The sequence below is a fragment of the Nicotiana tabacum genome, chromosome 22 (assembly GCF_000715075.1).
Source record: "Nicotiana tabacum cultivar K326 chromosome 22, ASM71507v2, whole genome shotgun sequence".
In the NCBI taxonomy this organism is placed as follows: domain Eukaryota; kingdom Viridiplantae; phylum Streptophyta; class Magnoliopsida; order Solanales; family Solanaceae; genus Nicotiana; species Nicotiana tabacum.
Genome location: NC_134101.1, coordinates 57,728,155 through 57,754,562, shown reverse-complemented (window position 1 = coordinate 57,754,562; position 26,408 = coordinate 57,728,155). Strand labels below are relative to the sequence as shown.

At 34.5% G+C, this 26,408-nt stretch overlaps 1 protein-coding gene across 1 annotated transcript; it reads right to left on the bottom strand.

The window, feature by feature from the left end:
- Positions 1–15,905: 15,905 nt before the first annotated feature.
- On the bottom strand, positions 15,906–17,804 carry LOC107828581 (putative aspartyl protease At4g16563). The gene has a single exon (XM_016655925.2). It carries the CDS (start codon positions 17,716–17,718, stop codon positions 16,330–16,332), a length of 1,389 nt encoding a protein of 462 aa, XP_016511411.1. The 5' UTR covers positions 17,719–17,804; the 3' UTR covers positions 15,906–16,329.
- Positions 17,805–26,408: the final 8,604 nt, after the last annotated feature.

Genomic DNA, 26,408 nt, shown 5'->3' with positions numbered 1-26,408 from the left:
TAGGAGAAAGATTCATCAGAATAAGATTTTGATCCTAGGAGAAAGTTCATCAGACTAGGTCTTCTATCTTAGGAGAAAGATTCATCAGCCTAAGATTTCGATCCTAGGAGAAAGTTCATCAGACTAGTTATCTTAGGAGAAAGATTCATTAGACTAAGATTTTGATCCTAGGAGAAAAATTATCTGACTAGGTCTCTTTTCTTCTTTTTTTTGGTATCTTAGGAGAAAGATTCATCAGACTAAGATTTCTATCCTAGGAGAAAGTTCATCAGACTAGGTCTTCAATCTTAGGAGAAAGATTCATCAGACTAAGATTTCGATCCTAGGAGAAAATTCATCAAACTAGGTCTCTTTTTTATTATCTTAGGAGAAAGATTCATCAGACTAAGAGTTCAATCCTAGGAGAAAATTCATCAGACTAGGTCTTTTTTTATGGTATCTTAGGAGAAAGATTCATCAGACTAAGATTTTGATCCTAAGAGAAAATTCATCAGATTAGGTCCTCTTTTTTTGTTATCTTAGAAGAAAGATTCATCAGACTAAGATTTTGATTCTAGGAGAAAATTCATCTGACTAGGTCTCTTTTCTTTTTTTTGGTATCTTAGGAGAAAGATTCATCACACTAAGATTTCTATCCTAGGAGAAAGTTCATCAGACTAGGTCTTCAATCTTAGGAGAAAGATTCATCAGACTAAGATTTCGATCCTAGGAGAAAATTCATCAGACTAGGTCTCTTTTTTATTATCTTAGGAGAAAGATTCATCAGACAAAGATTTCGATCCTAGGAGAAAATTCATCAGACTAGGTCTCTTTTTTATTATCTTAGGAGAGAAATTCATCAGACTAAGATTTCGATCCTAGGAGAAAATTCATCAGACTAGGCCTTCTATCTTAGGAGAAAAATTCATCAGACTAAGATTTTTATTGGGAGAATATCCATCAGACTAGGACTTTTTATCCTAGGAGGAAAAATGTAAAGAGCAATGGCAACATTTATGCACACTAGCAAGACAGATAAAGGCAAAGATTTGAGAAACTTACCTTTATCGGCTCTTCTCTTCTTTTTCTTTTTCTTTCTTTTCATCTCTTTTTTTTCTGAAACCCAAATTCCTTGCACTGCTTTCTTCCTGTTTCAAAACAAAGAAAATTTTGTCAGTTTTAAAAGTGGTGGTCGGTTTGCGGCCTTGAGTCTTGGGCAGCTTGGCTTTTCCTCAATCAGCTTGAGTCAGTTTCAAGAGACTTTTTGCTTTACATCAACCCTGATCGTTTCACACCCAGTACTATTTGTATTTGTGGCTCAATCAGCCTTATCCCAACTGGAGATCTTTGCTTAGGTGACCTTTTCTGATATCTTGAATGGCTTCTTGCTTTTTGAGCAATCTGTTTGTCAAAGAGAATCGAGAGTCCGTGATTAATCTTGAGGTTATCTTTGCTTGCTTTAGCCAAGTAGACTGAAAAGAGTCTTTTGGGGAGAGCCTTTGCATGAATCCCCAAGGCATGTTGATTGTAACACCTGAGTGTGCTGGCCAAATTTACTTTGCAACTGAAAAGCTGATAGCAGATTTTGAAATCTTTTCTTGCTTGTTTTGACAAGGACTGACTCAAAGCAAAGGACATCATGATGCGAAGAAACAATATTAACAAGAACTGCCCCTATCGGAAGGACAGAAGGAAGAGTTTTTTTTTTCTTTTCTTTTTTTGCGGTAACTAACCTTAATGATCATGACATGCATTTTGGAATAAACGGTCTGATCTATCAAACTGACCAAATCTTCCCTTCTACCATTCTTATGACTTTGAAGTCGGGATTATTCGTGTCAATCCTTTGCATCAGTTTCACGACTCACTATCGACTAATGGTGCCCCGAGGGGTTTTCACCAACAAGTCTCTCTCATTTATTCATCTCTGCTTACCGCCGTCTTACAGTGCCCGTGAGGGTTTTCATAGTAAGACTCTCTCATTTTTCTTCTTTATTTTCCTTTTTCTTTTGCTTTATAGTGTGAGCAACTGACAGTGTTCTGTGTTACGTGACAATCGTTGCTCATTGCATGCTTCTCTTGGCATTCTTGAAGGCATATCGGGAGGTCTTTATTTGGAAGGTTTTTGGATAGGGTTGGAAAGAAGGGTCGGCGTGGAGGATCTAAGTAGACTCAATATGATGGGTTGTACACTTTACAACTCTTGGAATCGACTCTTTCAAAAGTGAAATAAATTTTTGCCTCAGTTTCTGATACTGGGGATTTTTGTATTTTTTTTCTTTCTTTTTTTTTTTTTCTTTTTTTTTTTTGAATTCTTATTTGGTTGGACCGAATCGTGTAAGGCTGCCTACGTATCCCTTTTTTAAAGGAATCAGGTCTAACATAGTTCAAACATCTGACCTAACTATTTTTTTTTCATCCTTTTTTTTTGTCTCTTTTTTTTCCTTCTTTCTTCTATTTTTTTTCAAAAACAAACTGCCCCAGCTTCTATTTTCTAGGGACATGGACCTTCGAATGTTCTATTTTCTTTTTCTTTTTCACTTGAACTTTCTAAGAGTTTCCCCAGTTTGTACTTTGGGAGCATGAACTTTTCTTTTCATTTTTTCTTTTTGACTTTTGACTCTAAACTTGGTTCCAAAAGAGGGTGATCAAAGAAAATAACACAGGCTCAAAAGGTATAACAAAGGGTATAAAATATTTGGGTAGTAGAACAAGGGCTTCCTAGCCTCTAGAGTGCCAATCATGGTTTCCTTTTGCGACACAACATTGATGAACATGTCTATCTTCTTGGTGTGTCGTGGTCGGAAGACACTTTTCACCCATTAATGTCAAACTTTCTAATAAACTTCAATTTATTCTTCCTCAAACCCGACCTTCGCAATGATTTGAAGGTAAAGATCATTAACCTCCACATGTCATTTTATTCGAGCTTAATTCCAAAGTGTTTCAACTTTTTATTCATCCTCAAAAGTTCCTTTTTCTCACTTATCCAATTCAATCTTAAATCGGTTTTCTAAGATCTGGCCAAAAATTCTGCATGCATGTCATATCACTAAAACTAACGGGAAAAGAACTAAGCATGGAATGACACAAGAGGACAAATTATATTTCATTGAGTAAACAACAAGACAAACAATCTAAAATCCGAGTTACAACCCTAAAATAACCTGGCTAATGAAAATAGCAACAAAACGGACAGACAAGACTCACATAAACAAAATAGAGGGATAGAAGGGTTTGACTCAATAAAACAAATAAAATCTGGATCACACCCTAAAATAACCCAGATAATAGAAAAAAACATCAAAACAAGCTACCAAGATTCCTTCCTAGTGAGGAGGGAATGACTTTTCAATTGCTAAGCATGACATTTAGCCACAAATTTGCTCATCAGATTCACCATGGCCTTCTCCAATTTCAGTCGACAAGTTCCCGAGAGGATTCTCATACTCCATATCACCACACATCATCCCCACAAAGTATGCATCATCATATGCATGTAAAGGATTCTGCGTGATATTCTGGGTGTCATTATCTTGGATCACAATCAGTTTTTCCTAGATCATCCTTTCTATTTCTCTTTTCAAATCCCGACAACTTTTAACATTGTGCCCCTGGCATTGGAATGGTATTCACACCTTTTAGAAGGGTCAAAGCTTCTTTCACATGGGTCCACATGATTTGGAGGAATAGGTGCAATCATGTCATAATGCTTTAATTTCTCAAACACACTTGCATAGGACTCTCCTATTGGTGTAAAATTATTTTTCAACCTTTGTTCCCCTCTATACCCCTAGCTTGGATGTGGGTTATAGGGCACTTGAAAATTTTTTGAAGGCTCGTGGAGATTTTGCGGTGCTGGTGCTGGCCTTTTGGGGTGTCTTGGTGGCTGGACAACATACTGAAGTGGAGTAATAGAGTATTGTGGGTTCTAAGGTGGATAGTAGTGCTCAGGGGAATCATCGGAAACCTGATGAGGCTGCTCATACCTTCGAGATGTTCTCCTAGGACCTCTTCTCGACCTTATTGTCATCATGGTTTCTTCATCCTTCTTATTCGTGTCACTAAAATTATCAGATTCAATCTGGACGGCCTGAGTTGCAGCTTTGAGAACTGCTTGACTTATAATTTTGCCTGTCTTAAGGCCATTCTCAACCAAACCCCCAATTTTGATTGCTTCCGAGAAAGATTTGCCCATTGCAGACATCATGTTTTGAAAATAATCTGGCTCTTGAGCCTGAAGGAAGACAGTGATTAGCTCGTGGTCATCCATGGGTGGCTTAACTCTAGCTGCTTGCTCTCTCCATTTAAAGGCATATTCCCTGAAACTTTCAGTTGGTTTCTTCTTCAGGTTTGAAAGGGAATTGCGGTCTGGGGCGATATCGATGTTGTATTGGAACTGTTTGACAAAGGTCTGGGCCATGTCATCCCATACATGTCAGTGAGAGGTTTCTTGATTCATAAACCATTCAGAGGCTACCTCTGTCAGGCTTTCCCTGAAATAAGCCATTACTAGTTCTTCTTTTCCCTCCACACCTCTTAGCTGATTGCAATACCTTTTCAGGTGAGCTATGGGGTCTCCGTATCCATCATACTTTTCAAATTTGGGAGTCTTGAAACCAAGTGGCAAACGAACACCGGGGAACATACATAGATCCTTGAAGGCAATACTCTTATAACCTGCCGACCCTTGCATGTTTTTCAACTTTTGTTCTAAGCTTTTCACTCTTTGGGTCATTTCTTCATGTGCCATCTTTCGGGTAGGCTTCTCAATCTTTGAAGGAAGATCAAATAGGTACGAGTGGTACTCAGGAGAATGGTATTGTTCTTGCTGGGTAGCAAATTATGACTCATGACTTTTCTTTTGTACCACTGTTGGCTGTGGGATAGTGAAAATGGGCATAACAGCAGTGATTATCTGATTGGTTGTCAATGGCACACTTTGGGAACGCGCAACAAAAGTTTCAGTTGTAGTCATACAGTTGGGATAAAGACTGAACCCAAATGGATAGGATCGATCAGACAATGAGACATGAGTGATAATAGTCGAGATGGGTGTGAATTTTGGGAAAACATGAGAAAGGGGTGGTCCTTGACCATTAGCCCGTGCTTGACACATTTCAGTCATTTGTTGTTTCAGTATTCTATTTTCCTCAACCACAGTAGACTCTTGTTGAACCCTCTGACCCTGAGTCTCTTGAACACTTGTAACAGCTTCGGTGCCAGTTATCAATGGCATTTTTTTCTTGGATCTTGTGTTGCCAGCTTACCACAAACCGACCACCTCAAACTTTCTTTACAATTCAAAACAAGAGACATGTTAGAATGGACTCAGTCGGTCCTTATTATCATCATCAATTTTTATTTTATTTTTTATTTTTTTTCATTTTTTTTGGTCGATCGAACCTGATGTGGGTTGCCTACGTATCATGTGAGAACATGAATCAGATCGTGCGTAGTTCGGGAAGATCAATAATAAAGGAAATAAACTAACTCTCTTTTTTGTTTCTAATTTCCGAAAGAAAGACTTATAAAGAAGAAACAAAACATTTTTGGATTTCGATTTGTTTATTTTTTTTAAAGAATTTTTGAAAAGAAAGACTTCTAAAGAAGAAAGAAAACATTTTTTTTTTTTGAATTTTGCCTTTTTTTCTGGAATTTTGAAAGAAAAAAGTTCTAAAGAAGAAAGGAAATATTTTTCGATTTTTGGACTTTTATTTTGAATTTATGAAAGAAATACTTCTAAAGAAAAAAGAAAATATTTTTGAATCTTGAATTTTCTTTTCAATTTTCGAAAGAAGAATGAAAATATTTTTGGATTTTGAGAAGAAATTAAAAGGAAAATGTTTTTGTATTTTTTGTTTTTAAAAAAAAAAGTTTAGGTCTAAAAGAAAGACTTTCTAAAGAAGGAAGTAAAGGAAAATATTTTTAGATTTTTTTTTATTTTTTATTTTTTGAAAATTGTGGGCCAGAATCGATGAGGTTTGCCTACGTATCTCACATCCGGTGAGAATCAGACCCGCGTAGTTCTGCCAGTTTTGACGGAACAAGGGAAAATGTGACTTTTTGAAAACAACAGCTTATTTTCTTTTCTCTTTTTTTTTTCAAAATTTTGGGAGAATTTCGGATTTCAAATACCTACCTCTCACTCTTTTTTTATTATTTTTTATTTTTTTATTTTCTTTCCCTATTCTATAAGCCAGTCAACATGCAAGACGAAACAAACAACTGCGCAATTAGCAAGTAAGATGCATCAGGATAGTCTTTTTAATTTGGGTACACCTGTCCTAGACGGACCCAACCTCTATGTTGAGTCCCCAAAGTCAAAATGCACGTGATGCAAACAAACGTACCTACTATGGATCCGGCATGAGGTTATATTATTCTAGGTTTGAACCCTGGGGTGTATTGTTCTAGACCTGGCTTACCCGAGCGGACAACTCGAGCCAAGGGGGGCAGCGTACCGGAAATACAGAAGCTTCACCGGCTTTGCAACTTGTCCGATCCTCGTTATAAAATTAGGGGTATGACTCTAACAGAAAAAAAAGCCACGCGAAGCGCATGCTTCACAGAAGATTTAGAAGACTCAGAGAGAATAAAGGTTTTCGTAACAGTTTATATACAGTTCACGGCAATATCAAAGCGGTAAAGAGCAACAATTAACACATTAGGCTCAAACACGTAAAAAATCAGATAATAAACAAAAACCAAGTATAAAAGTCATCTAAGCTCGAATTCTGAACCCTGAACCAGAGATTCTTGGTTCGATCACCAGCAGAGTCGCCAGAGCTGTCACACCTCCTTTTTTCCAAAGGGGGGAGGGGGGATAAGAGAGTTTTTCCAATTAAAGTGACATTAATCGAAATGGGATTATTTATTTATTTCAGAGTCGCCACTTGGGATAATTTATGGTGTCCCAAGTCACCGATTTATTTTAAATCCCAAATCGAGGAAATTGACTCTTATTATGGTCTGCGAACACAGAACACCGGGTAAGGAATTCTGTTAACCCGGGAGAAGGTGTGAGGCACTCCCGAGTTTCGTGGTTTTAGCACGGTCACTTAACAATTAATACTTGGCTTTAAAATCTGAATGATTACATGTTTAAAACCTATTGTGCATTTTTAACTTTTAAACCGCTTTTAGTATTTATGCAATTTGTCTGAACAAGTCGCGATGTCGCGCACTCGTTTGTTTTTGTACATATTGCAAATCGCACCACGTGAAATATACCCGCGATTTATAATATGTTAATTATTATTATTATTAGAAGTTGTAGTCGAGTCACGTGAAACGCACACTCAAATTGGAAATTATGTATCATGACTATGCCACGGGAACCGTACTCATAGCCACGATGATTTATTATTAATCGCGCCTAAAGCAAACTACGATGTTCATGATTTTTCCAAAACTAATTCGAGATTATTGTAAGGCCATGAGTTATGAAAATATTTGTGGCAACTCCCAAAATATTCCTCAAAATAGCAAATATTCAATCTATGACATTATGATAATAAGCGGAGTCTCTAATTTTCACATGATTGCTAGAAAATGAACTTATACTGTATTATCTAATCATCTGTATCCATCAACCAGCTTCATATTTTTAAACTCACAGCAATCATCATAAAATAAATTTAAACAAACACATGCTAATATAGCCTAAATCCCATAACTTCACACTAACCAACCTGAATCTATCAGGTTGATGTCCTTTCGATCAGAAAAACACCACACATATATACCAAAAGAACAAGAGGCTGCAGAACGCAAATAGCTTCTAGTGCAAATAGCGAACCATTATCAATAGGATGATTGAAGTTCCAAGTGAGGTAGTCAGAAAAAATAAATTTAATGAACGCACACTTGCTAATATAGCCCAAAAATCCCATAAGAACAATAAAATCAAAGCAAATAAAATTACCTCATCACTCAACAGAACAAAGCAACTTAAAAATTGAGAAGAATTTAGAACGAACCTTTAGTGAAGCTAAAACTATATGTTTAATTGAATATAGAAAAGCTCCTTTAACAAAGCTTCACAACAGAGACAAACACCGGACAAAAGCTTCAAACCAATACTCCAAGAAATTCGAACAAAATCTGGAACCAAAACCTCGTCCAGGACCTCGCCGGTGACTCGAAACCTCGCCGTAAAACTCGTTTGCGCAAAGAATCTATATCCCTAAAATCTGGTTGGGTCTATTTATAAAGAAGAAGGATGCGTTTTTTTTTTTGGATGAATTCCTTCCCAGATTTATTTTTCTTTGTTCTCTTGTGTCTTTTCAATTTTTGAGAAAGAAGATGATTCTCTTCTTTCCTCTGTTTTCTAACTCTCTCGATTCTTTTTCTCTTTTTGTTTTCTGTTTTTATCTTCTTTTTAATTGTGTGGTGCTTGAGCTTAAGCAATTAAGTGTGGAACTTGAGAGAATGAAGATCGAGCATATCTAAAGAAAGGGAGAGGCATTGATGATGATTTATTTTTGTGAAAAAGAGACTCCTCCACTGCCCCTCTCTGTTTTTTCCGTCTCCGTATCCTCCTTTAATCTTTCGTGTGTCTGTGTGTTTGTCTAGGGTATGTGTTATTTGTAGGAAATTGCTAGGAAAGTGCAGGTGAATTAGTTATTAGATGATGATAAGAGAGAATCTTTTGTCATGTGACAATTTTCCATTAGCTCCCTTTTTTATCTTTTTTTTTAAGGTAATCTAAAATTTAAATTACTACACTAATATTTTAAACTAGATAAAATATAAGAAACTACTAAAAAAAGTTATAAAATTATTAGTCTTACCAAATTAAAAGAAATATATATTTTTTGTAATTTCTTTTTCTTTTTGCAAATAAAACACAACTAATATCTAAAAATGTGACTTTTTTGTATGATTTCAATTTTATCAAATAAACCTACTAAAATAAGTGAAATAAAGGTTAAAATATGTAGATTAAACTTAAAATTATTAACAACTAAAAAGTGTTGAAAAATCTCAAATATAGTCAAAAAGTAGGTGCTCACACATGAGGAAATCACTGAGCATGAGACTCAAGCAAATAAGAAACTATCAATAAACCCAATCAATTTTGAGACGAATTTGAATCGATTGATTATAATGGTGGATTAAGTCTTTGCATATAATGTTGTATCTAGCATTATGCAACATAGTGAGGATCTTGAACCTCAATCTGTTAGAGAATGTCGAAAAGGCGTGATTTGCCAAAATGGCAAGAAGCAATCCAATCAGAGTTGAATTCACTTGCAAAACGTGAAGTTTTTGGGCCTGTTGTCCAAACACCTAATGGTGTTAAGCATGTTGGCTATAAATAGGTCTTTGTACGCAAGAGGAATGAGAAAAATATGGTACAAAGATATAAGGCACGCCTTGTTGCACAAGAATTTTCATAAAAGCCTAGTGTCAATTATAAAGGGACATATTCACCCGTTATGGATGCTATAACATTCTGTTATCTCATTAGTTTTGCTGCCCATAAAAAGCTTGACAAGCATTTAATGGATATGGTTATAACCTACCTTTACGGCTCACTTGATAATGAGATATACATGAAAATTTTCGAGGGATTTAAAATGCCTGACGCACATAATTCAAAGTCCCGGAAAATATTTTCAATCAAATTGCAAAGATCTTTGTATGGTCTAAAGCAATCAGGACGAATGTGGTATAACTGTTTTAGTGAGTATTTATTAAAGGAAGGTTATATAAATGATGTCATTTGCTCATGTGTTTTTATAAAGAAAACAACATCAAAATTTTTTGTACTTGCCGTATATGTTGATGACATAAACCTTATTGAAACTCCTATAGAACTACAATAGGTAATTGATTATTTAAATAAGGAATTCGAGATGAAAGATCTTGGAAAGATAAAATTATGTCTCGGTTTGCAAATTGAACAATTGGCAAACGGAACTTTTGTTCATCAATCTGCCTACATAGAAAAGGTATTGAAACGGTTTTACATGGTTGGAGGACATCCATTAAGTATTCTGATGGTTGTTCGATCACTTGATGTGAATAAGGATCCATTCCGGCCTCAAGAAAAGAATGAAGAGCTACTTGGTCCTGAAGTACCATGTCTTAGTGCAATTGATGCACTAATGTATCTTGCTAACATTATAAGGCCTGACATAACTTTTTCCGTTAATGTCTTAGCAAGGTATAGCTCTACTCCTACAAAGATACATTAGAATGGAATCAAACGCATATTGCGGTATCTAAAAGGGACTACCGATATGGGTTTATTTTATGACAATAATTGCAGCCCCCATCTTCTTGTTGGTTATGCCGATGATGGGTATTTATCCGACCCACACAAGGCTCGATCTCAAACAGGCTATGTGTTTACATGTGGAGGCACTACCATAACTTGGCGATCGACTAAGTAATCAATCGTAGCTACTTCACCTAATCATGCTGAGATAATTGCTATTCATGAAGCAAGTCTAGAATGTGTGTGGTTGAGGTCTATAATACATCTTATTCGAGACAAATGTGGTTTGAAGTGTGACAAACTACCCACGATTTTGTATGAAGACGATGCATCATGCATAGCCTAATTGAAGGAAGGATTCATAAAAGGAGATAGGACAAAGCACATTTCACCAAAGTTATTTTTCACACATGATCTTCAAAAGAATAGTGATATCAATGTGCAACAGATTTGTTCAAGTGATAATATGGCTGATTTGTTCACCAAATCTCTACCTGTGTCAACCTTCAAGAAACAAGTGTACAAGATTGGGATGCGAAGGCTCAAGGATGTGAATTGATGCTCTCATCAGGGAGAGTTAATACACGTTGTACTCTTTTTCTCTTACAAGAATTTGTCCCACTCGATTTTTCTTGCAAGATTTTTAACGAGGCAACCAAAAGGCGTATTTCTAAACATGTGTACTCTTTTTCCTTCTCTAGAATCTTTTTTTTATTGGGTTTTATGTTAGTTAAAGTTTTAATGAGGCACATTATCTATTGAATAAACATTCAAGGGGGAGTGTTATTAATAAAATTATATTTAAGGTGAATGTTTATATTTTACAGAGATCTTAGGGTTTGTTACTTGGTGGTTAAACCATTTTTTTCCTATAAATAGAGATATTTTATTTCATTGTAATTCATCTCAAAATCAATAAGAAATTTCTCTTTTCTCTCTGCAATCATTTATTGTTTTATTTCACTTACTAAATTATTACACATTTGTCTCCCGCATTCCTCTTTCAGTTGCCATATCTGAATTTTTTTTGAAAAACTTTATTGAAGTCTCTCTTAAAAATATTTAATCTTTTTATCTATTTAAATAGATTTTTACACTTAAAAGTAAATTTTGAAAGATTGGCCAAAAGCAAATTATTTTTCAAGTACTAAGAAAAGAGCTTTTCAAATAATTTCACCAAACACAAGTCTCTCTCAAAGTATTTCTTGTGAAATTACGGAAGTTCCCTTCATTAACTAAAAGCAATTCTGGAAATCGTACAACTCAATTACTACCATAGTGCTACCAATGAAAATGTTTAATATCCTAGGTAAAAAGGTAATAAACGATTAACATGATTGACTGCTCTTTTATAATTCCACAATGAAAATAAAAGAGAAAATAACTATTCAAGTCAAATATACATTCCAGAAAAGAGAGAGTCAGATATACATTACTGAGTCCAATCAAATGTCCAGTCCTAATATTTGCATACCTAGCCCAACAAAATAATATAGCATAACTCTAAGTAGATATGGCGCGGGATAGCCACTTTTTAACATGGTATTTAATTTTTATTCAGTATTTTTAATGTTGAGCAAAAATAGCTACTACTTTATTAAAATTAATACGACAAGACGTTTTTACCTTTTCTTTATGAGTGCTATGTAAATATTAAGGACATGATGTCCTTAACATTTACACTGCACACATGAAGTTAAGGACGTCATGTCCTTAACATTTACGCTGCACATATGAAGTTAAGGACATGATATCATAAAGTTTAACAACGGAAGGTGCAAATACAGGACACTTTGTCCTTAATATTTACACAACATTCATGAAATTAAGGACACCATGTCCTTAATATTTACACAGTACTCATAAAGTTAAGGACACTATGTCCTTAACATTTACACTGCACACATGAAGTTAAGGATACCATGTCCTTAATATTTACACTGCACATATGAAGTTAAGGACACGGGGTCCTAAAGTTTAACAACAGAAGGTGCAAATGCAGGTTAAGGATATTATATCCTTAACATTTACACTGCACACATGAAGTTAAGGATGTCATGTCCTTAACATTTACATTGCACATATGAAGTTAAGGACATGATGTCCTAAAGTTTAACAACGGAAGGTGCAAATACAGGACACTTTGTCCTTAATATTTACACAGCATTAATGAAGTTAAGGACACCATATCCTTAATATTTACACAACACCCATGTCCAGCACCGGGGTATTTTCGTTCGGGCGGGTAAAAATTTATTAAGCACCGGCTAAAGAGTAAATATATTTTAAACAGTGGCTAAAGAGTAAATATATTTTAAACAGTGACTAAAGAGTAAGGACATCTATAATTAGTGGTTAACTGTGCACTTCCCCCCTGCCAACCCAAGCCCAATTTGATATCGAAAACCTTCAACTCATTTTAGCACGGTGTAACAACATACCCACACAATTAGCAGAAAAAAGCTCTAATTATACATATTGGCAACACGTAGCCAATAAATGTATATCACAAAAATAATATGTGTGTGTGTGTATATATATATATATATTTATTTTTTATTTTTTTTTTCAAAAGATAAATTCATCAGTAGGCTCCAAGAAAAACATCAGCTAGCCCTGGAAGTTACTTGTGATTAGGAGTGTGTATATAGTTTAAATAAAGAGGTAAAATCAGCACGGTTCTTGGTGTAACTGCAGCAGATATAACATAAAATGTGTAACCTGCTTGATCAAAATGTATATTATAACTTTATTTTTTTTTCTTTGTGTATATTAAATTTATTTTTCTTCTTTGCATATCTAAAATATGATTTCTAAATATAGCTATTTAAAATTTATTGGTGTCTCTATATCAATGTATATCACAATAAAAATAGTTGTATTATTTGCATGTCACAATGTATAACACATCAAATAATATGTATACCAAAATGGATATCACAAGTTAATTTTCCTTCTTTGTGTATATCAAGATGTATATCAAATTTTTATTTTCTTTCTTTGTATATCAAAATTTATTTACTCCTATAATAATACAAGATGAGAATAAAAATTATTTTTTAATTAAAAAATAGGGAAGAAGAAATAAAGTTTTGGCTAACTATATATAAATTCTCCATATATCGTTTCAACCTTTTGGATCTAACTCATTTAATTTCATTTAATTTGAGGATAGACACACTATTATCCTTTAAATATGATCCTGAGCATTATTTGTCCAACACTAGCCGAAACTAACGGACATTCTTAAAAAAGTCATAGTACTAATTAGTCTGACTTCCCCAGAGAACCTTCTTCTCCAATTAATTATTCTAACAATCCCCTAAAATGCCACCCCTCCCAAAGCTCTATTTTCTTCTCCACAAACCCTTCTTCCCCAATTAACACCATTGTATTTACAGTAGTTTATGCCTTTCCTGACAGCTGTAGCGACGCCAAAAGAAAACTGATTTTTTTTTGCTGCAAAAGGAGTGTTACCTGTGGTTTATGGAATAGAAATTAAATTCTACATAAAGAAACTACTTAAAAACAAAATTTTCAATCTCTAGATCTATTTGACGAACTTTTTCAATGCCCTTGAAATATACTCAAAATATTTAACATTCTCTGATAATCTTTAAGAAATTTTGATCTATAGAATCTTCCTCAAAATATCTTGTATGTAAAAAAAGATATCCAAATTAATTTGATAGCTAAATATTTTACAGTTATTTCAAAACTGATGTTTGTACAACAACAACAATAACTCAGTATAATCTCACTAGTGGGGTCTGGGGAGGGTAGTGTGTACGCACACCTTACCCCTACCCTGGGGTAGAGAGGCTGTTTCCAATAGACCCTCGTCATCCTTCCCTCCAAGAACTCCCCACCTTGCTCTTGGGGTGACTCGAACTCACAACCTCTTGGTTGGATGTGGAGGGTACTTACCATTAAAACTGATGTTTGTAATCATTCTCTAATCCTACTAAAATGCTTTCATATCTAATATAATCTTGTACAATGAAATGTACTCGACCAGTGGTGATAACTTTGATCTTATTTCCAGAAAAACTTCCCCAATTACGAAAGGGTAAGCCATTTGCTGACAATTTTTGGTGATAGTTAAAGCCACGAGTTGAGCACCAAGTTCGCGGTCTCGACGGTCGACGCTTGAGGAATCAGTTGAAACCAAGTTATGCTAAAAGCAATTGAGTGATGTGAGATGTTTTGCCTTTGACACCATTTGCAATGAGTCAGTAGGCACCCACCTTCATTGTTTGTATGTTTACCTGAAAAGTTCGTGGGGACAAAACAGAGCCAGAGGAGAGGGCCGTTTAATGAAATATCAACTCTCCATGCAAGTGACTTAGGTATATGTCCGTTTATTTCAGCATGTGTTTAATGTATTCTGTTAGTTGGGATTATTTGTGCTCAAGTTTTGCAAACTTAGAGAACAAATAGTGCTCGGAGTTATATTTAAAGGAAAATAATGTGTCTACCCTCAAACATAAGGAATAATTTTGGCCAAAAACTCTAAATTCTCAATATATCATTTCAACCTTTTGGATCTAACTGATTTAATTGCAATACCAATTAAGTAAGTCGTAATCAACAATTTATTGCTTAATTTCTTCATGCTAATTCACATTCACATGTGCTTGCCAGGTGTTCAAATATTCTGTTGCCTGACCATCTTTACTACTTCAGGGCTTCTGAAATGGCAAAAATTTCTGTGTTCGAGTTAATTGTCGTTGATGATCAAATTCGATCGGCATTGTTGCTCAAGTTTGGTGCATGAAGAATTGCAATAATATTTTCTAAACTATGAGAGAGATAGAGAAAGAATAGATAGATCATAGAACAAGAAATATGGAGAGAGAGAGGAAAGGGAGATGACAAAGAGAGGTAGAGAGGGTAAGAGAAAATAAATAGGGAAGTAGGGTTTTTATGAATTTGGTTATACAATGTCAATTATTTGGGCTGCTTTTGCCAATTCCTACTATATGTCAATTTTCCCTGTTTTTAAGTCTAGCAGTCTAAACTTTTTTCTGTATTGATTTGTTTTCCTTACTGTTTCCATTATTTGGGATATTAAAACATTGATTCATTATTGGAAAAATACTAGAAATACGACATTTTTCTTGGGTATTCTTCTTCTTCTTTCCTTCCTATCAAAGGAAGCACAAGCCATACTTCTTGGCCAGAAAATTCACATGGGAAAGCAAGAGCTAACAGAGTATGCCAAAATGGTATTTGGCAACTGGCAAAAAGTGTCATGGCCTACATTTATGATGATACAATCATATCCAACAAGAGCACAGTAAAGTGCTGATTTTATAGGACAAAGAATCATATGCCAACCACATTAATTGGTGTCATCGTACAACTATGGATGTCTACATTATATCATAGCTAACGCCACTACTTAAGTTAAATTCAACTTTGAGCTACTAAATGTATTCCTTGCATAAGATTAACAAAAGCCTTCATAAAATGAAATATCATTTCTTGTGATATATGGTTGAGTATATTTAGCCTTCAATTAAGTGAAACGTTGCACTTCTAATTTCTTTACTTGTGAATCTTTACAAATTTAACGAATTAGCAACTACTCGTCGTATTAAACATTTAATTACTCATCTGTGATGTTTACGGGTATATAATTCTAAGAATAACGTAAATATTCCGTGTTATACATAGTAAAAGGGACATAAACATGTATTTTAATCAATTCAAAGTACCAAAATAAGAGTTTACCGGAGGGATCAAAAGTGCAATTATCCCTAGTTAGAAATTTCCTTCCTTCTTTGGACTTACGGATTTCTGCCTCCAGTCCCCTTACCTAAAGACTAAAGTAAGTAGAAGACAGAGGAGACGTAAAGTACATTACATTTATTTTCACTTTCTTTTAATCTTGCAGAAATAGCCACTATGAAGCCTCTAATTCATTGGACAACTTACAATAAATACCTACTTTTCCATTAATGCTATTATTATCTATCATCTTAACCCCACTAAAGCAGAGGCCTCAAAGGCAAATCTTTGAGTAATTAGCCTCAGTAATGTAGCGCAAGACTACACCAAAAAGAAAAAGGCTAAAAGTTGTAGTGCACTTTCACCTTTGCCTTCACCTTAGGTTCTTTTCAATTGCATACTTGCTGCCTGAATCCAAACTTCTCATTTCTCAGATCAAATTCAACAAAGAAGTTCTGCATCTGAAAATTCCCCAGAATTATCGACGGTCCAGTAGATAACTCAGGGCCAAAAGCACTATCTGAGATCATAGTTAAACAAATCACATCATTTTCACTTGCAATAGAGAAGTAATTTGCCAATGGCAATGCCATCTCTGAACCACCTTTGAAATGAAACTTAAGCTCTGGTAAAGAAACTGTTTTGTGGCTGGAAATATTGAAACATGGCCTTAAACCTGTTAATTTCTCAATATTTTCAGTTCTTGAAATACCCATAACTTGGTTCACAAATGCACTAAGCACAGGCTCGAAAACGCCACGATTCATGTATGTGAAAGTTGTGCCTGAATCCACAATACTCCCACCATTTCCATTAGAATCAGGTGTCAAATACTTGTATGGAATCTTCACTTTCTGCCCCCCAACTGTGATCTTTCTTAGACCAACATAATAGTACACTGATAATGCATTTTTACCAGCCACCACAGGATTTTTCAGCAGTGGGGTATAGCTTAAATTTGCAGACTTTTCAGCTTTGAAATCCAAAACAAGATTGCTACTTTTACCAGTGTCATCAAACCTATGTGAGACAAGACAATAAGAGAATTTCTTAACACCTAATTGACTTGGCAATGATGCAAGTCCACGGCCTAAACCAGCAATTCCAGCAGGTTGTTGAGAAGAAAACATAGAACAGCCCACAAGAAAATTAGGTATTTTCTTGTTATACATGTCAAGGGTTTCAACAAGAGCAAGTCCCCCTGTAGAACCTGAACCATAGAGAATAATATATGGTGGACAAATCTGTTTACAATTTGCTCCGGTGGGTGATTGGCAATCTTGGCAACGTGATTTTGGATTAGTCTTGGTATGAATCCAACCACATTTTGGATTCAAACAACCAACAACTCTAGCAGTTGATGATGATTTAGGAATGAATGTGGGAATTGATTGTGAGCTAGAGGAAGAAACATGACAGTTTTTACATAAGTACTTTGTTGTACAAGGAAACCAAACAAAGTTACTGCCAGTGTCCATAATGAAAGGAATTTTCTGAGGAGGTGTACCAAAGCCAAGTGTAATAGAGTAGACTCCATAGCTATGAGGGTATAAAGGGGTTGTGGAAACAGAAGAATCTTGGAAGTTTTTAATATAATTTGCTCTGGCTAAGGAAATGGAAGCTAAATGTGTGAATTTTTCGTATAAATCTTGAGATGAGTTTGTGTTAAAAAGTGAAAGTGGAATGGTAGATGTGGAGGTTGATGAAGATATGAAGCGAAAGAGGAGAGGAAACAAAGAGAGAAAAAGGAGAAAATAGGAAGAAGAAGAAGAAGCCATTGTTTTTTGGGAATTGTGCCTCCGGACCCAAACTAAATAGTACTGGTAGTAGAACAATAAGCCATTGATTTCCAAATTTCTTGAAAAATCTGATTTCCATGTGGTTTGAAGATAAAAATATGTTTGGACATTAATTTTCAAAACATATTTCTCAAATTTATTTTTGAAAAATATGAAACGTGACTTATACTCAGAAGTTCTAAAAACTATCACAAATACCCAATAGTATCATTATCAATAATATTCATTATATTATCGCAAACTATAGTCCTGAACATAAATAAATTTGATACAAAATTATCATTTTTATAATAAACTACATGATACATTATCAGGTGACCGAGAAGACGAAGCAATATTTTTATAAAATAATAAATGGTGGGCTCTTTTATAAAATACAAAAGTTTGGGGTAATTTTTAAAAAATATAATAGTGATATTTTGGCCTAAAATTTTGGGATTTGGGATTTTGCCAAAATATAGGTAAAATTTATGGCCAAACATGTGTTTGCCAAATAAAACCCAAATTTATTTTGACAAAATCTACCCCAAACGGTCCTAAGTAATCGTTGGCTGCCTTGAGATAAAGCAAACTATTCGATTTTTGGTACCATTTATGCGGCTAAGGTAAACTCAACTTTTCGCTGTGACATGTGATTCTGCACTTTAATGGAGAGATGAGCAATAAGTTTAGACAAAGTGTAAATGATAAGGGTCGGTGGGGTTTGAAAAGTTTGGCCAAGATATTCAAACTTTAGGTACTAACCGTTACACAGTAGTAGTAGTACTCAATTAGTACTACTTGAAGAGGGTAAAGATTCTTATAACCAGGATTACATTTCAATAATAAGCATATTTGTGTTCTACGACGTGAGTGGGGTACAATGGCATCATTTATTTGAGAAGTTACGAAACGAAGCATCTTGATTTGCTACTTCACTAATCATTATCTCTTTGATTAAATACTGAAACTTATAATAAAGGATTTTCAAGTTTGTATAATGGTATTTGGTTAGAGGTAGTTGTCATTCTAGAAACAGGTCATATACATACAAATTAGATGGTTTAGGATATGGTTTTAACTCTAAAATAGAATAAATATTATAAAATAAAGATGGTAAAGTAAAGACAAGTATAGAAACAAACTAATATATTATTCAACTTCAAATTTATGTAGATAAAGAACTGAAATCTCCTCTATTTATAGAAGAAAGAAAGTTGTTGTGTAAGTTGCTACTGCAAGCTGCTATTGTACCAGATATAGATAATCTTCTACCGGAGGTAATATTTATCCATACGGAGTACCGAAAGGATAAGCTCATTGTACCAAATATAAATAATCTTCTATCGGGGGTAATATTTATCCATAACAGAGTACCGAAAGGATAAGATTATTCAGGAGGCTTATTTCCAATAGAGTACTAAATAGATAAATATATTTACGGCGGAGTCTCATATGAATAAGTTTCTTCAGGAAGCTTATTTACAACGGAGTACTAAATGAACATCCATAATATAATATATTTATAACACTCCCCATTGGATGTTCATTAAAAGATAATGTGCCTCATTAAAACCTTACTAGGAAAAATTTCGTGAAAAAAAATCCTAGTGAAGGAAAAAGAGTACACATATTTAGTAATACGCATAACTAGTTGACTCATTAAAAACCTTATAAGGAAAAACCTTAGTAAGGAAAAAAAGAGTATAGCGCGTATTTTACTCCCCCTGATGAAAACCTTATTTCAAATATTTGAGCCTTCGCATTCCAATCTTGTATATCATCTTCTCAAAAGTTGAAGTTGGCAAAGATTTAGTGAATAAATCTGTCGGATTGTCACTTGAACGGATTTGATGCACATCAATGTCACCATTTTTCTGAAGATCATGTGTGTAGAATAATTTTGGTGAAATATGCTTAGTTCCATCTTCTTTTATAAATCCTCCCTTTAATTGGGCTATGCATGCAGCATTGTCTTCGTATAAAATTATGGATCTTTTATCACATTTCAAACTACATTTTCCTTGAATAAAATGAATCACTAATCTCAACCATACGCATTCCCTACTTGCTTCATGTATAGATATTATCTCAGCATGATTTGAAGAAGTAGCAATAATAGATTGCTTTGTGGAGTGCCATGATATGATAATACCTCTACATGTAAACACGTACCCGATTTGAGATCGAGCTTTATGTGGATCAGATAAATAACCTGTATTTGCATAACCAACAAGATCTGCACTACCTTTGTTAGAATAAAATAAACCCATATCAAGTGTTCCCTTTAAATATCGTAATATATGCTTAATCCCGTTCCAATGTCTCCGTGTAGGAGAAGAGCTATATCTTGCTAGTAAATTAACAGAAAATGTTATGTCAGACCTTGTAGCATTAGCAAGATACACAAGTGCACCAATTGCACTAAGATAAGGTATTTCGGGACTAAGGAGTTAGTCATCCTCTTCTGGAGGTCGGAACAAATCCTTATTCACTTCAAGTGATCGAACAACCATTGGTGTATTTAATGGGTGCGCTTTGTCCATGTAAAAGTGTTTTAAGACCCTTTCTGTATAGGCAGGTTGATGGATAAAGATCTCGTCTGCTAAATGTTCAATTTGCAGACCAAGACAAAGTTTTATCTTTCCAAGATCTTTCATCTCAAATTCTTTCTTTAAGATATTTTATTGCCTTTTGGAGCTCTTCTAGAGTTCCAACAAGATTTATGTCATCGACATAAACAGCAAGTATAACAAATTCGGATGCCATTTTCTTTATAAAAATACATGGACAAATAACATCATTTACGTAACCTTCTTTCAGCAAATATTCACTAAGGCGATTATACCACATACACCCAGATTGTTTTAAATCGTGCAAAGATCTTTGTAATCTGATTGAATACATTTTCCGAGATTTTGAATTTACTTCAGGCATTTTAAATCCTTCAGGGATTTTCATATAAATTTCATTATCAAGTGAACCGTACAGATAAGTTGTAACTACATCCATTAGATGTATTTCAAGCTTTTCATGTAGTGCTAAACTGATTAGATATTGAAATGTTATGGCATCCATAACAGGTGAATATGTTTCATCAAAATCGACTCCAGGTCGTTGTGAGAATCCTTGTGCAATAAGGCGAGATTTGTATCTTTCAATTTCATTTTATCATTTCTTTTTCGCACAAAAATCCATTTATGACCGACTAGTTTTATACCAGTAAGTGTTTGGACTACTGGTCCAAAGACCTCTCTTTTAGCAAGTGCGTTCAGTTCTGATTGAATTACCTCTTGCCATTTTGGACAGTCAGATATTTGTCAACGTTCTTCGACAGATCAGGATTCAAGATTCTCACTATCTTGCATAATGTTAAGTGCAACATTATATGCAAAAATATTTTCTACCACTATTTCAGATCGATTTAATTTAATCCCTTCATCAGTAGAACTTATTAAAAGCTTCTCACTCACTTGATTCTCGGGTTCATTGATTTCTTCAGGAATCTCAGAACTAATCAGATCTTGGGTCTCTTCAGGAGATCCCTCCATAGTATCGTTATCATTTGTCGATTTTCTTTTTCGAGGATTTCGATCGTTAGAACCCAAAGGCCTACCACACTTTAGGCGTGCTTTAGGTTCACTAGATCTCATGCTAGTAGATGATCCTGCTGGGACATCAATTCGGATAGGCACATTTTCTGTAGGGATATGTGACTTAGTTATCCTTTTCAAATCAGTAAATACGTCTGGTATTTGATTTGCTATATTTTGTAAATGGATGATCTTCTGGACCTGCTGATTACATATAGGGGTATGTGGATCAAAATGAAATAATGATGAAACTTTTCACACAATTTATCTTTTGATTTTCTTTTTCTCTCCCCCTAATTGTGGAAAATGTTTTTCATCAAACCAATAATCTGCAAATCAAGCAGTAAATAAATCTCCCATCAATGGTTCAAGATAGCGAATAATAGAGGGTGATTCAAACCCCCAACATATATTCATAACATTTTCTATCGGCCCATCTTACTGCGCTGTGGTGGTGCTACTGGCACATATACAGTACATCCAAAAATTCGTAGATGGGCAATATCTGGTTCATGACCAAAACTAATTGTGACGGAGAATATTTATTATAATGTGTCGGTCTGAGACGGATAAGTGATGTTGCATGCAATATAGAATGGCCCCAAATAGTAGTGGGCAACTTTGTTTTCATAAGTAGTAGTCTTGCTATCAATTGCAGGCATTTAATAAACGACTCTGCAAGACCATTTTGAGTATAAACATAAGCTACAGGATGTTCAACTTTTATCCCAACTGATAGACAATAATCATCAAAAATTTGAGATGAGAATTCTTCAGCATTATTAAGGCGAATAGCCTTTATAGGATAATCTGAGAATTGTGTCCTTAATCGAATTATTTGGGTTAATAGCTTTACAAACACCGGGTTACGAGATTATAGTAGACACACATGAGACCATCTTGAAGATGCATCTATTGGGACCATAAAATATCTAAACAAACCACTTTGTGGGAGAATAGGTCCATATATATCCTCGTGTATACGTTCTAAAAAGGCAGGGGATTCAATGTCAACCTTCATTGGTGATGGTCTAGTGATCATTTTGCCTTGATAACAAGCATCACAAGAAAATTCATTATTTTTAATAATCTTCAGGTTCATTAATGGATGCCCACTCGAATTTTCATTAATTCGTCTCATCATTATTGATCCAGGATAGCCCAAACGGCCATGCCAAAGCACAAAAATATTTGAATCAGTAAACTTCTGGTTTACAATAGAGTGTGCTTCAACTGTACTAATCTTTGAATAGTATAAGCCAGAAGATAAAGTTGGTAACTTTTCTATAATGCACTTCTGGCCAGAAACATTCTTTGTAATACAAAGATATTCCATATTTATTTCATATATCGTCTCAACATGATACCCGTTTCGGCGGATATCTATAAAACTCAACAAGTTTCTTCGGGACTTGGAGAAAAATAATGCATTGTCTATAATAAGTTTTGTTCCCTTAGACAGAAATATAGTGGCTCTTCCGGAGCTTTCAATCAAATTTATATTACCAGAAATCGTTGAAACATTTGCTTTTTTCTTATGCAAATAAGAAAAGTATTTCTGATCTTTGAATATGGCATGAGTTGTTCCACTATCAATTACACAAATATCTTTATGATTGGTCTTTGATCTAAATATAATTTGAGGATTATCCATATTCTTTAAAATGACATAAACAAAATAAATATGATAGTAAACATCATTATCAAAGCATAACTTTTATTTATATACAACAATTACATAACCATACTATCTACTACAAACAACAAAAATTAAAATATTTATATTTCTACAGATTCATCACCGATCACATGACTTATTTCTCCTTCCGGGAGTGCAAAGTAATCAGCTACATCCAAATGCATGAAGTCTAAATTATCTTCAAAAATAAAATTTTCTTCAGCATTTTTCTCTGTCTTCTTCAGGGAGGCTTGATACAGCTCAACCAGGTGCTTTGGCATATGACAGGTACGTGACTAGTGGCCCTTTTCTTCCACATCTATAGCATGTATTTTCTGCCTTTGCTGCTTGCACCACTTCATGCTTTTGTTCCTTCCTTTTCCACTACTGGTGGTGAGGAGGGTTGTTTGGTGCATTATTATTACCATGATTAGAGTTTCTTCCCCGACCACGGCCACGACCAACTGGGGCCACGACCTCTTTCATGCTTAGCTTGCTGGAAGTTCGTCTCATTCACTTCAGGGAATGGACAAGAACCAGTAGGCCGACTTTCATAGTTTTTCATTAATAGCCCATTATGTTGCTCGGCTACAAGAAGATGTGAGATAAGTTCAGAATACTTTTTGAATCCCATCTCTCGATATTGATGTTGCATGAGCATATTCGAGGCATGAAAAGTGGTGAAAGTTTTCTCCAACATATCATGATCAGTAATATTATCACCACATAATTTCAATTGGAAAATAATTCTGAACATAGCGGAATTATACTCACTTATAGATTTAAAATCTTGTAGCCTTAAATGAATCCAATCATAACGTGTATGTGGAAGAACGACCATCTTTAGGTGGTCATATCTATCTTTCAAATTATTCCACAGTATGACTGGATCTTTAATAGTAAGATATTCCATTTTCAAGCCTTCATTAAGGTGATGGCGTAGGAATATCATTGCTTTGGCATGGTCTTGGTTTGATGCTTGATTTTTGTCCTTGATGGTGTCTGCCAGACCCATCGCATCAAGATGAATTTCAGCATCAAGCACCCAAGACATGTAGCTTTTGTCCGATATATCCAGGGCTAGAAATTCAAGTTTAGAAAGATTTGACATTATTTAGAAAAAAAAAAGTTCGTACCTCTCATACTTTCAAAGTATTTGTTCGAGATGGCAGAGTCTTGTGCTGATAACGTGTTATAAAATAAAGATTGTAAAATAAAGACAAGTATAGAGAGAGACTGATATATTATTCAACTTCAAATTTCTATACATAATGAACTGAAATCTCCTCTATTTATAGAAGAAAGGAAGTTGTTGTGTAAGTTGCTTGTAAGCTGCTACTGCAAGCTGCTGTGTAAGCTGCTTGTAAGCTGCCACTCCAAGCTCCTGTGTAAGCTGCTTGTAAGTTGCTATTATACCAGATATAGATAATCTTCTACCGGGATAATATTTATCCATACGGAGTACCGAAAAGATAAGCTCATTGTACCAGATATAGATAATCTTCTACCGCGGGTAATATTTATCCATAATGGAGTACCGAAAGGATAAGATTCTTCAAGAGGCTTATTTCCAATAGAGTACTAAATAGATAAATATATTTACGGCGGAGTCTCATATGAATAAACTTTTTCAGGAAGCTTATTTACAACGGAGTACTAAATGAACATCCATAATATAATATATTTATAACAATAATGACAATACTAAGGATTAATTCACATGTGAGTCCTCACATGGTCTGGAAAATTTTAGACTAATCAACATTTCCATATTTTTGGCTTTTTCTCTAATCCCCAATTTTTATTCTGAAGGGTAGGGGAAAGAATTGGGTAGGGGTTTTTCGTCAGTGGACATTTGTTGTCATTATTGAAGGAGCTTTCTTACAAATATTAGGCACATGACCGTTTAATAAAAGCTGCTACCATGTTCATACCATATTAAGTTTATCTTTTTAGTAATTCCTTTTTTTTTTTGTTCATTCCATATTAGGTTGCAAGCGAGAAACTTAACGACAAATGATCGAAAAATTACTGTCTTTATGGTACAAAAATACATCATAGTACTACGTGCCATGGTTTTTTCTAAATTCAAGTAACAGTACATTTGAAAAAAGGAAAAAAAGTAGAAGAAGAAACCACTAAACAAGAAAAATAGATGCGCATCAAATGGAATGGTAATTACAAAACATAGAGGGTAAGGGTGAAAACTTATCCGCACGTTTACACCCTACTAATGAATAAATGACATGTGTCATATTATTTAACTATAACTACTAGTAATTAATTATAGTTAACTACCATATTTTTTGCACAATCTTAAAAAATAATGCGTAAATATATATAATAATCCAGCTATACCATTATGTTTTTAACTTAAGTAGATAAACGTGGGAACATCTACAAGTTACGAAAATCAGAAACATGAAAAAAACTCAAACTTTTTAGCTACCTATTGGCACTGCATTTACCTCAAAAATTATTCCACATGTTATACAATAAAAAGAAGAAACATTTTAATAGAAATTATTGATAAGGATAAGAAAAAGAAAAAAAAGGCAGAGTATTTTTTTGTGTTACTGTACTCAGTGAGAATATAAAGAAGAAAATGAAAAACTTGTCTCCCATAGTATACTCTCAGATTAATTTTTTTTTACATAAAACTGCATATTAATTTTCCAGATGCATCATTGCATAAGTAAACTCAGTTTCCTGTGAAATCAAGACAAAAAGAGAGCAAAAGAATTGTTAGATGCAGTTATTGAAGGACGTTCATACAGCTTTGAATAAAATAAAGAGGAACAGGCGAAAAAGGACGGTAACCCTAGAAACCTTAGTTTTCTTGTATAGTTAGCTTAATTAAATTAGATGTAAATACCCGGTACGAGTAAGTTTTTACCGTCCTGAAGCTACAGAATGATTTGCTGGATGATAAGAGAAACCTTTGTTTCTTATTAGCTCGTGCAACTACAACCATCGAGATTCTAGGGGTGTTAAATTTAACTCATGAAAATATAACTTGGCCAACCTTTCTAATTACGGGTGGTTAAACTTGCACATATTAATTGGCAGGTCAATTTGGACATAATTCAAGTTCGTTCGTGTCACGAACCCAAATTCCCTCGATAGGATGTCGTGATGACACATAATCTCTAAGACTAGGTAAGCCTACCAATGCGGAATATAACTGAATATAAACTGAAATTTAATCCTTAACAGTCGAATAAATAAGAACTGCAATTTAACAATCTCAACTCCCAAAATCCGGTACGAATAAGGCACAAGCTTCTTGATAACGACTAGGTCGGGAATCCCAAACTAGAGTAAGAGTTTGAAAAGTAAATGCGGAAGCAATAACAATAAGGAATTGAACAACTAGAACTAAGGGGCAGAAAATAAAGGATATGGAAAAATTTAAGGAA